This window comes from Etheostoma spectabile, chromosome 16 (assembly GCF_008692095.1).
Source record: "Etheostoma spectabile isolate EspeVRDwgs_2016 chromosome 16, UIUC_Espe_1.0, whole genome shotgun sequence".
Taxonomy (NCBI): domain Eukaryota; kingdom Metazoa; phylum Chordata; class Actinopteri; order Perciformes; family Percidae; genus Etheostoma; species Etheostoma spectabile.
Genome location: NC_045748.1, coordinates 16818009 through 16830487, shown reverse-complemented (window position 1 = coordinate 16830487; position 12479 = coordinate 16818009). Strand labels below are relative to the sequence as shown.

The window sequence follows — 12479 nt, the reverse complement described above, 5'->3', positions numbered from 1 at the left end:
GGGGTGTAGGCAAGTGCACATAGGGTTAGGGTTAGGGTTAGTGCACATGTACTGTACACCCAAACACAGACACACACACACACACACACACACACACAGTCTGGACCCAAACAGATCATAAAAGACCTAAAACTAGTACAAATCTCTTGGCTGTGGCTACCTTGTGCTCTGATTGTAAATCTGTGGATTTAGGACAGTGTTGAACTGTGTTTGGGACTTTGTTGGGCCCCAAATGTTGGTTGAATATTAGTTGGCCCAGGATAATTTCTATTGAGGTCTGTCAGGAGAAAATCTCCAAACATGCTGAACAGTGGGTGGGGAATTAATATTTAATGCTGACTAAAATTCTGTTTTGTTTTCACCTAGCAGGAAAGTAATCAACCAAGACTGGCTTGTCAGGTTCGGTTTAATTCATTTCACTGCCTGGAGCATATGAACTCTGCAGTGCAGAAATATTTCCCATATAGGGTTTTGAAAAAGCTGGAACTCTCAACAACACTACTGAGCCTGTCAGAGACTCCCAAAGCAGACCTTGACTGTGCAGAGGAGGTTCCCATTCTTATCATCTGAGGGGTAGCTCTGCTTTGGTGTTTTCTGGTTTCTTCTTCTTTCTTTACTTAGTTACTCCGTTTCTCCACGAAGCCATGTTTACTTTATTTCATCCACACTTATTTTAAAACATTAATTGAAAGAGGAAAGATATAGACAACTGGTAGATGCTTCAGGTATGCAGTTGTGATCACAACAATATTGATAGCATCACTATCACCAGGCAAAGTCTGGTGTGATTTAAATGCCCAGCTCCTTACAGTATTTAAGGACTGCATGGATGATGACAATCAAATGACATCACATAGCTGTTGTCTTTAATTGAATTTTCACAATGCTTGATGGAACAGACAGGTCGGTATTTAGCATTATATTTCACCTACCTGTGTGCAGCTCTTTTTTTGTGCGCTTTTGTGTTCGCAGAATAATTCAGCAATACCACAACGATTGAAGCAGCTGTAATTATAGAAAGTAGTGGAGCATTTAGAGTTGAAGAGATATATATTTTGGTCATTAGTTGGTGGAGACCAAAACAAAGCTAAACAGAGAGTTAATACTCTGCCTACATTCGTTATCTGAAAACAAACACACACACACACACACACACACACACATACACACACACACACACTCCAAATAAATCCTAATGTTGCTGTATATTTTCTGGATGTGTTAATTCTCAACTATTTGCAAACCATTTCGCTACATCAACGTAAAATGTGGTAATATGTCAGTATTGTTAACAGATCTGTGGCAGCCCGACCAATTATACCCACACCTGTACTGCACTTCTTGAAGATGGAGTTTTCTAGGGTTGCAATTAACTGTTGAATAATCTGGCAATTATTTTCTAGTTGTTTAGTCTATAAAATGTCAAAAAATGGTGAATAATGTCAGTATTTTCCAAAGCGCAGTATGGCATCTTCAAATGACTTGTTTTGTCCACAACTCCAAGATATTCAGCTTACTTTCATAGAGGAGTGAAAAAACTCTAAAATATTCACATTTAGGAAGCTGGAATCAGAGATATTGAACTTTTTCTCACAGTCAAAAATGCTGAAACAGTCTTTACAGTCACAGAACACACTGCAGAAAAGAAAACATGGCGGGAACAAATAAGTCACCAAATCTGCCAGCAAGTTTTTTAGGGAGAAAAATCTGAAAAAACAAAAAACAAAAGTTTGCACTTATCCCCACATTCCAACTTAGACTGAGTCATCACTGTTGCTTTAGTCAGCTGAAGGACAACACAAACAGGCTTGTCATTATAGCTGATAATATGATGCCTCATTGCTTGGCTCACCTTCTGCCTCCCTTCAGTACCTTTGGGATCTGGACTGCCAGAGGGCATCATAAGGCCCTGCACCAAAGTCCTCACTCACACCTTACCAGTGTCATTGTCTGCTTACCTCATGTCCTGAACAGTTTTTACTTTTTCACTAGTCTGCCCACCTTTCTTTTGTCCCTTCATCTCTTCCTTTTGGCATTTAGATTTAGCTTCCACTTCCCTAGCCTGCCTTTGAGGAGCTGGAATAGAATGAAATAATAGACCTGTTAGGACAGCAAGTGGGCGACTGGAATGAGAACTAGGGCAGCAGAGACAATATGTCAGACAACTGACTGATATTTAGCTTGTGGCTGGTTGAGTGTGTGTGAAGATGGCAGACTTGAACAGAAGTTAAAGATGTTGGGGATATTTTTGGGAGTGCCATGGAGCTATAAAGGGCATCTGCAAGTGTTCGGTATGTTGACTCAAAGAAAATGCTTCTCAGTACTGTATGCCTTATCGGTTATTCTTGGTCACCAAGATATCTGTTTACATATGTGCTATAGCTGTTTTCTGCCTTATTTGAATAATCACAACATTATATAAAAAGTTTCGATAGAACCACGCTGTCCAGTTTGTCACTCTTAAATGTTAATTGTTCTTTCCAGTATTGTTTTCAGATTAACAAGACTATGAGTCTGCCATGCTAGCACCTCTTTGAGGCTGTACTTGGGGACAATGTTGCTTTGAGCTAAATGCTAACTTCAACATGCTAACATGCTGATGTTTAGAAGGCATAATGTTTACCATGTTCTCCAACTTAGTTTTGCTTGTTGGCATTTTAACATTTGTTAATTAGCGCTAAACACAAATGACAGCCAAGGCTGATGGGAAACTTTTGCAAGTATTCAATCAGAAATTAAAGTACTGAACACTTTAAACTGTTGACATGATGATGAGGATCACAAAGTTATTACAATTCCTCTTGAGGGCAACGTGAATGTCTGAATGTCATGACAATCCATCCAGTAGTAAGCACAGATGTGAACCTTTTGGTGGTATTATGGTGGTACTACTCATAGACTGTAAAAAAATAAATAAATAAGGCACTACTTTTAAGAAAAGGATCTTAATTACTGGAATTGTCTAGGTTATAGCATGTCAACCAAATTGTTTTGCCTTTATAATCTAACTCCCTTTTTTCGCGACAGCCCTCATTCTTGACGTCATGACTGTGGCTGGAGTACAGAGACTGGTGAAGCGCAGAGGACCCTGGGAGATGATGCCAGGCTTCTTGGACTGTGTCGCCATGGACATCTACTCCTTCCCAGCTGCTCATGCCAGCCGGGCCGCTATGGTATCCAAGTTCCTGCTGTCCCACCTGGTCCTGGCTGTGCCGCTCCGCATCCTGTTGGTGCTTTGGGCCTTCCTGGTGGGCATGTCTCGGGTGCTGCTGGGAAAACACCACCTAACTGATATGGTGTGTGGCTTTGCGCTGGGCATGCTCCACTTTAGCTTGATGGAATCCGTGTGGCTCTCATCAAGCACTTGTCAGACTCTTATTTCCATAAGCACGCTCAGCTGGAGCCCCTTTTTCTGAGCTTTTGATATAAGGCTAGCACACAAAGCTTATTTGATACACTAACCTCGCAATGTCAAGGACTTAGGTCTGATGAAGTTATTTTTGAAAGGATCCAAAGTTCTATGTGAATAAAGAAGCATTCATGTTTGGAATCAGATGCTGGCTTGCAATTAACACCCAAGACAAGGAGGTCACAAGACATTACAAGACCTTCACAATGCTTCACAGATTCTAGTATTTTCAGTTAACCCTACTTACACACACCTCTACTACTCCTTAACTTCAGTTACGTACTAATAATATAAGGATAATTAAGACAACTGCAAACTGACAATGATTTGGTGAAAATGTACATTTATGATTTTCTTTTGTTTTTATATTTTTAATTCTCATGCAGCATGAAAGCTGGCACCATTTAGCCAAAACTGAACCCCTTTCTATTCAACAAAATCTCTCTGAGTCTGTGTGCACCTTTCTCTTTGCCATCTTAAGTCCTTTAACTTCCTCCTTCCCTGTCACCTCTTCCTCTTTTCTCTTTTTATTTAAAGATATTTTTGATTTTATTTTAAAATATTGATATACTTAACGTTGGACACCGAAAAGTGTGGTGTGAGGCTGTAATAATGGATGTGCCACTAACATATATAAAGTGATTGTTGTTTAGATATTCCACATTTTTCCAGATTGGCATGACTATTATGTTTGTATATTTCTGATAGAATTCTGTTCTTACTGAATGCTGATCAAATATGAACTTATTTTAATGCCACTCAATTTAGCTGCTTGTGTAAAAGAAATGTCACACTTGCATAGAATTTTTTTTTACAGGGTCAAATGTAATTTCCTTTCAACGTGCCATTTATGCTCCAATGAGTTTAATTTCTCTTTTCATAGCAGATATTTCTCATTTCAGGCTGCTGTAGTCTGCACATCAGCCTAACAGATGCTTATGGTTTGTCAGTGAGGCTGATTATATGCCCCACAAAACAACTGAAGCGTGTGTGTGTGTGTGTGTGTGTGTGTGTGTGTGTGTGTGTGTGTGTGCGTTTCTTTCTGACTTAGGCTATACCCTCGGGTACATATTTCAGACCAGTTAATTGGGGTTGGCTTGTCCAAATGGGGACGTGTGGAGTATGTGTGAATGTTGGCATACAAAGTAAAAAATATTTGTCTGCAATATCAGTTATGAACAAATTATAACTTTCTTTTGTGTTTAAATTGACCTTTGAATGAAACCTACTGTTTTTTGTGGTTTGGTGTGTAAATACAGTTTGCTTTGTTCTGTACAGGGATCTGTATATCATGTTTTTACTTTGTTTTTTTCCATCTCTTTAATAAAGTGTGGTGGGCTGTCAGTAAAACGGGGTTTCCTTTGCATTTTTATTATTTTACGTATGACTAAATGGTGTTTTACGGAGTTTTGTCCATACAATATAGCCTTCGCCCCCTTCGAATGACATTGAATACTATGTATACGCCAACAACAGTGCGACTACACGTTCACAAGTGTGCTCTGTGCAGTATTCAAAGTAGATGTTTACGTGACATACAGCTTAAGTGGTTTTAACATAGTGTTTCAGTCTTGTGATTGTTTTTAACTTTAACTTCTTCTCATTTTAAGCCAAAAGTCACAGCCCTCGACACTAGTTTCCTGTCACATGGCTCTTACCACAGAAAAATCTGACAGGAAACACCAGTGCAATGGTGTGTGCTCTGAAACAGTTCAAATAGCAGGAACTGAAACTGCTTTATTTATGTACTCTCTGATAGAGCAATTCTTATGTTTTATCTTGTTGTGTGTGTATTGTTAGACATCAGAAAAAAACATCAAACGTTTAGAGTAAATGGTTTTTGTTTTTAAAATTTTGTTTGAGCAGCGCAGAGTAGTAAAGAGAGAATTAGCCAAGAGACCGACACATGGGCCTAAAGTTTGAAAAGATATGGAGCAGAAGGGTTTATGTTCTCAGCAGGATCAAACTATACTAAACTATATATATCGACATTAAGTATTGCTGCTGCAAACACTGATTGCTGATTGTATTTTTGATATCGGGTTTAATCAAAAGCAGTTGGCTAATTGGTACAACGCCAGATGCAACGTCATACAAAAAAATGAGAATGATTGTACATGTTAATAGTGCTATTGTTGGAAGAAAGTTTTCACATAAACACAATTTATATCGATATGCATGCACACAAACAGATGGGTGGAGATTAACAAACATAGACAGTGTCATTAGCTGCAGTAGCCTAACTTGATACCATGGTAGCCTATATGAGGACTCCTTTTCTACAGTTTTTCAAAGTATGTCAGGACCATGCATTAACTTACAGTTTCATATAGATGTAGCATGTAGATTTGCTCGCAAAACATGTGCAACATCATAAATTTAGAGCTTGTTCCAATACAGGTTTGTTAGTTTTAGCGCCAGAATTAAGACCTCTACAACCCTGCATAGCATGTGTCCAAAATATCCCCGTGAGTAACTGCTGATAGAGCTTACACGTCTGTTTCTGCAGAGTTCACATGCACTGACTCAACAGACACTACACTTTCTACTGTTGTGTCTTTGTGCTCTGTTTGTGTCATGCTCTGTGGAAACGTTAGACACCACAACTTTCCAGGTGCCACTGACCTTTGCGTATCATGTAGGTATGTAACTATTAGCATGTTATAATGCCAAACAGGTATTCTGGTGATTGTTCTCATCTTCCTAAGTATTCAGAAAGGTTCCTTCATTAGGATAAACAGTATGGTCTAATATATCACCATTTAAAGCATTGCAGGCTAATGAAAACATTTGTCAAATGTATAAAACTCAAAATAAATTGAAATTGGCCAAACTGGGGGAGTGAATTACGTGTTTTCACTAGAAACATAAATCCTATAGGCTCAATGATTAATAAAGTCATCATTGTTTTTGTTTCCAGTCCAAATCTGTACAATGGGACTTTTGTGACTTTATTACTGAGAAGGAAAAAAACATACAGTAGCAGGTGGATCAGTGGAGGATATTTGCAGCCATTTAAACCGAAAGGGTTGAAGAAGAGTGAGACAAGTGCTCCCTCTAGAGGGTTCTGCTTGTCTTGGCTATCGTGAGCTCTGGCAATATTTTATTTTCTCAAGGATTCAAAGCTGCACAACCCTATTTATTTAAAATTGTTCAGACTGTCCCCTGTGAAAAACAACAAATCGTTTTTAAAAAATGCATGATACAGAGAGAAAAATCCTTGAATCCCTTGGAATTAAATTAGTGGATTGTCCGTTGTTCCAGATTTGAATGTCCTGCATCTCTGTTTCATTATCATGGCCTAATTTCATCCCTTTATTTTATTGTATATATTTTGAATAAATCACATCACATTAAAGAGCAAGCAAGTCCATATATGTTCCTTTTACAGACAACTTTCTTGTGAAGCAGAAAGCTTTTGTGAAGCTTTTAAAAAAACAGCACCTACAATTTAGAGGGGATAACAAGGGTAAGTAATGATAATAATAAGTACAATTTTACACTCTGTTTGTTAGTAATCACTACACATGCTCAGGACCTATACATGCACAAATGGAGAGATGTCAGAGTGAGTGGGCTGCCCGCTGGACCAGCACCCTGAGCGGTTGGGGGGAGTACGGTGCCTTGCTCAAGGGCACCTGGCAGTGCCCAGAAAGTGAAGTGGTAAATGTGTAAATAAGTAGATAAATGAAAAGCTAGAAGAAAGAGCAGGTTATTTTAACCTTGGCACTAATGTCAATGAAACCATACTCACTGAGCTGGATACACTGTTCAGATTAATTATGAGAGAGGAAAGTCTTACATTTCAGAGATCACTTCTCTATCTATACATTTAAAATGTATTCCCAACATATCTTTAAACAATGTATGTATTGCTGTATAGGCCACATGGCCACAGAGATTTAGTTGTGAATGGATGCATAAGATGCAAAATACGGAGCTTCTTATCCTTATCTTGGATAAAAGAAATATATAAATGCAGTCCCTTTTCCATGACATTGCCACCCAGATGTTAAAAGAACAGTGCATGCATTTCAACATAGGAGGATTTTTTTATAATTGATTACAGTTACTTTGTGGCTGCAACAGACAAATTATCTCAGAGGTTGCCTGGGCTACATGTACTGTATACATATATATTTATAGGTAGATATAAATTAACATTAGATGAATTGACTAAACCATACCTTGCAGTTGTCTACCTCATCAGCTAATCACTGGGTGCAGATCTCATCATTTTTTGTCATTATGTTTTCATTTAAATGTTACTATGCCTGCAATTTCAGAGTATATTTTCAGTTTTACTGCAGTGACATTTACTGCAGTTTGTAATCTAATATTTATAAAAGACTAATGAACATTGCTAAAAAAAAACAAAAAAAAAACGAAAAGGGTGTTTCTGTTGGTGCTAAAATAAACCAGCAGAGGCGCTTGTTGTGTTTCCCTGCCAACGACGTTCGGTTACGTATGACGCTCTGAACCGAGCCGATCAAGCCAGGCCGGGTAGGACCCCAGCAACAACGCTGCGATCGGTTCAACCTATGAAGATTGGGCTTTTCAATCGCCATCCATCCTTTGACTAGACAACATTTTGTGGAAATATATCACTGTCACTGATCACAAGATACACTAAGTTGTTCAACCGGTGAGTTATGGGTGTGGATGGTGATGTCAAATCTTCGGTTTTGCTTGTCTTCTCCGCTGCCCAGTTTTATTGTTGCTTTGTTCTGGGCAGCAGCCATTTTTAATCGCCTTGTCCTACATTCTCATCGCTGTCGTGAGACCGTTCTGAAAAAAACACGAAAGGTTGAAAATGTAAGCATGGGTCTGAGTGTTTTATAGAGATTTCCTAAAAAAGAACAGTGTTTAATAATGTCAAGCATAAGTGGAAATGCGGTGAAATCACAGGCCTCCCAGGGTTGTTTTTGAATTCTAGCTAGCTAGCTAGCCTGGAAGTTGAACGGGATTGTTTTAGAACAAGCTGTGACTATCCAAGCTAACGTTAATGCTAAGTAAGAACGATATGCGGTGTGGTGATATGTCTGCATGCTTGCTTAAGAAAACAAAAACAGTTATTGATCCATATCTACACAGTCTTACATCGCCACAGTACCGTGGCCACTGTTGGCAATGTTTACATTGCCATTTTTCTTGAGACACCAACTAGCATATTTTACTAGTGATGGCTAGCAACTGCACTTGTGGTCCTCTTTGACGTTCGTGTTATTAAGTTACAATTTAAGTAATGTTAGGTAACTGTTAGGTAGTCTTTATCTGTTTATTTAACCATTACCGGTTTTGTTGTGTCGTACTAGATGAAATAGATTGTTTTTGTTTTCGTGCAGCAAACTGGCTGGTGTCAGTTTCATGTGCTGGAAGTAGCTTTATCAATGAGGGAATGTTAAAGACACCTATCTACAACTAACGTTATGATGCGGTCGTAAAAATTATATCATACTTGTAACTAGTATATTCATTTGTTGTACGTCTTATTTTCTATTGGTTGTCTGATTGAAATAACCTTTTTTTAAATGCAAATTTCGTTAAGGAATTTGTTATCTGTCATTACGCTAGCTTCCATTTTTAAACGTCAACTAACGTTACATTCATAATTTGGTGGTCCTTGTAGTAATCTATTCTGACTTCAAAGTAGAAGGTAAGTGCATGGTCTGTTTTGATACTCTGCTAAATCGACCTTGATGGACATATTTTTGCCAAATAAAACGCCTATGCGGAGCTTTAACGGAGCGGCCTTCCATAACCTACGTTATGGGTTTTCTTGTATTCGGCTGAAACGACCATATTTAGTTGCATACATTTGTGTATCAAATATTCAAAACATCAGCTGTAGGCTTTTTGGCCGCAGCTAACGTTATATATAAATACTAAAATGTAGCCCACATTATTAAAGCTTTGTCTCGCTATCTCGTCACATTGTTTTGGTAACGTTAGTAGTGTGAAGAAGTCACTTCGAATAATGAGCGCAAGTAACGTTAGCCATCATACAAATGTTCTTTCGGAACATGTTTGGCCATGTATCGCAACATTTAACTCGATAAAACTTGGAGCGTTCACTGTATGTAATTGGTCCTTGTCTAAGCCATTTAATGTTAAGAAATGAATTCTGATTCTTATGGAAATGCAGTTGGTAGGTCTGGTGTAACTGCAATTGCTAATAAATATTGCCCCTTGACTATTTTTGGCAGATTCCTGCGTATACAATTTATACTATATAGAAAGTCCATCCTTATTTTTGAAATATTTCATCCGGTTCTGAACAAATGTAGGTAAATAAGAGCTCAAATTATTAATGAGACAGTTATCTTTCATTTTTCAAAAAAAAATGTATCCACATCTTTTTGTGTACTTCTGCAGTTAGTGTTGTTAAACTTTACGTAGTAATTGCTGTATATTGTTGCGTTACATCTGGTATATATTAGCATATTTCTTTTAGGTAACAAGGAACCTTGTAGCTAACAATTTCCAAGTTATTATCCAAGTATGTAACTTAAGGATTTTGTCAGATATGATCTACGTTACAGGACTCCAGAAAAACCTTTTTATATTAACTTTTTCATTAGTGCACCAGCACATCATTTTGGTGCATCAAAACATTTTACCACACCTGTTTCTGCCATAGTCATACATTTAAGCGTTATTAGATAATTGTGTCTCACATGTTACAATATTTTTGCTACTTAGTTTTGATGTTTTTTTTACAGGCTAATAGTTGAATTTGAGACGTGGTTCTGAAAGATACTGATTACACATATAGCTGTCTGTTGTACGGCGTCTGCCTCCTCTCTGAACCCAACGCTACATAGGACTACGTAGGACTCTCCTCAGGACCTTCTATGACTCTGTGGTGGCCTCTGCCATCCTCTACATATAAGCTGTGGTCTGTGGACGGGGGGGCAGCTCGGACCGGGACAGGAGCAGACTCAAAGACTGATCAGAGAGCGACTCTGTCCTGGACTGTCCTCTGGACCCCATAGAGAAAGTAGGGGAGAGGAGGATGTTAGTCAAGCTGCATCCATCATGGACAACACCTCTCACCCCCTACATGACACTGTGGGGTCCCTGAGCAGCTCCTTCAGCAGCAGACTGATACACCACGGTGTAAGAAGGAGAGGTACCGCAGGTCCCTCATCCCGGCCGCGGTCAGACTCTACACCGCCTGCACTACCTGATAGTGTTTGTAGTTTCTGTTCCTGTTTTTCTCCATCTACATCACACACTTTCTGTTTATCTTTAATTTGGTATTTATATTTATTACAGTACTTACTTTTCAATATTTATGGTCTCAGGTTAATATAATTTAAATTATCTACACATTCAACTTAATTTTTAACGTCACTTACACCGCAATATTGTTTCTCTATCATGGCAACCGCACTTTAAAATTCCTTTTGTTTGACGGCATTTTACTTACTCAGTCTACCATATTTTCATTGTCTATTTCTTGCCTGTATTTCTTGCCTTGTATTCTTTCGTGCTTACTTGTTTGTGTGTTATTGTTTTGTTTTTTTTGTTTTGCTGTTGCTGCTGCTGCTCTTGTAACGACAGCAGTTCCCCCGTCGTGGGATAAATAAAGTATAATCTAATCTAATCTAATCTACATACATACACACACAGAAACAGAATTGCAGTCGCATTAGTGCGACCAAAGAAAATGGTTAGTGTGGATTTTTGGTGCAAACCATACACCCCGTTCAATCTACTAACTTGAACTGTTCTATCAAATGTAGAGATAAGTGAAAAAAGGGCGATGCTCTGATTGATTGATGTCTGGGATTGAAGTACATTGAAGTATGAACAGTCAATTCATCTTCTTTAAACTTGCTCGCGTACCTTTATGGACATGAAGGGCAGCATGTCTTTAGCATTGGCTTTGAATACAACAACTTAGTGCTGTTTGTAAGGTATGTATTTGGCGTCTCTGCCCTCAGGTCAGGATATGGAATAAACAAAAACTGAAGTTGAAGTTTCACAGCAGATGTAGACACGGAGAAAATCAAATTTTTTCATATAAAGTCAAGTCCATTTAAGGACATCACTAGGGATGTCACGTTACCAACAATCTAGTAGTTGGTATGGATACCACAAAGTACACAAAATAAATACGTGTGTGCGCGCGTGCAAGAAAAACAAAAAAGTTAACATTAATTCCTTTATTTAAACATTTGAACAGTCCAAAAAACACAACAATAGTGGCAACATTCACATAATTAAAAAGCAATCACAAAATAGATGTTTATAATAATTATTAGGGGTGGGAATCTCTTGGCACCTCACGATTCCGATTCAGAGTCCAACTATTTAATTCTAAACCGATTATCAATGCATCTCGATGCAACAATGTTTTTTAATGTACATTTTCATGCGTGATTTAAAAAACATATACATATAAATCTGAGTTTGCTACTCAGTTTGCTAATTACTTTTCACTGTATGCTCATAAGCATTTCATAAGTGTCCTGACTAATGGAAGAACTAGCACTGACATAGGACGGCTGATACATCATCTCACTTTGGCTCACATCTTTGTTAAAAGTTGCAAATTAACACATTGCAAAAACTATACACAGCACCCATCTGACTGCAAATGTGCATTCTGCACATGTGAGAAAATAGTCTGTCTCTAATTTAAAAAACAGATCGGAGAGAAAAGTAGAACAAACTAGCCACCCACATTTATGTCACTGAATCTGATTTGACAGACAGTTGCTTCATATGCTCACAATACTGACAAAGTGTCTGATTTAAAAGTTGGAACTGGCATTATAGAGTTAGTCTTTGCCGTTTCTTTATTTGCTTTGCACTGAAAATACTGATTCGTTGGGCTGGAAAGATCAGAAAGCTCTCTTATTCACTGCAGATTGATGCTTGACTGTCACTATCAACTATAGTACCCGTCAGTGCTACCCAGCGAGCTAAAACTATGTGCAGTGGTCGGCCACATAAGAAACTGTGGCACGATGGTAGCAAACAGCCCACTGTCTACTGGGGCTGTCAATGAATATTCTAAATGTGAATATATATATATATATATATATATATATATATATAT

At 38.2% G+C, this 12479-nt stretch overlaps 2 protein-coding genes across 7 annotated transcripts in view; both read left to right on the top strand.

Annotated features, from left to right (window-relative positions):
- Positions 1–4759, top strand: part of LOC116704446 (inactive phospholipid phosphatase 7) — a 7327-nt gene extending 2568 nt beyond the window's left edge. For both annotated transcript variants that reach the window (XM_032539969.1, XM_032539970.1), the window contains one exon: positions 3028–4759. In XM_032539969.1, the coding sequence (XP_032395860.1) occupies positions 3028–3416 (389 nt within the window). In that variant the 3' untranslated portion in view covers positions 3417–4759. The remainder of the gene's footprint in view (positions 1–3027) is intronic.
- Positions 4760–7853: 3094 nt separating this feature from the next.
- The window catches only part of prrc2b (proline-rich coiled-coil 2B), a 28435-nt gene continuing 23809 nt past the window's right edge, over positions 7854–12479 (top strand). For all 5 annotated transcript variants that reach the window (XM_032539886.1, XM_032539887.1, XM_032539888.1 and 2 more), the window contains exon 1: positions 7854–8054. The gene's annotated coding sequence lies outside the window, so the exon portion shown is untranslated. The remainder of the gene's footprint in view (positions 8055–12479) is intronic.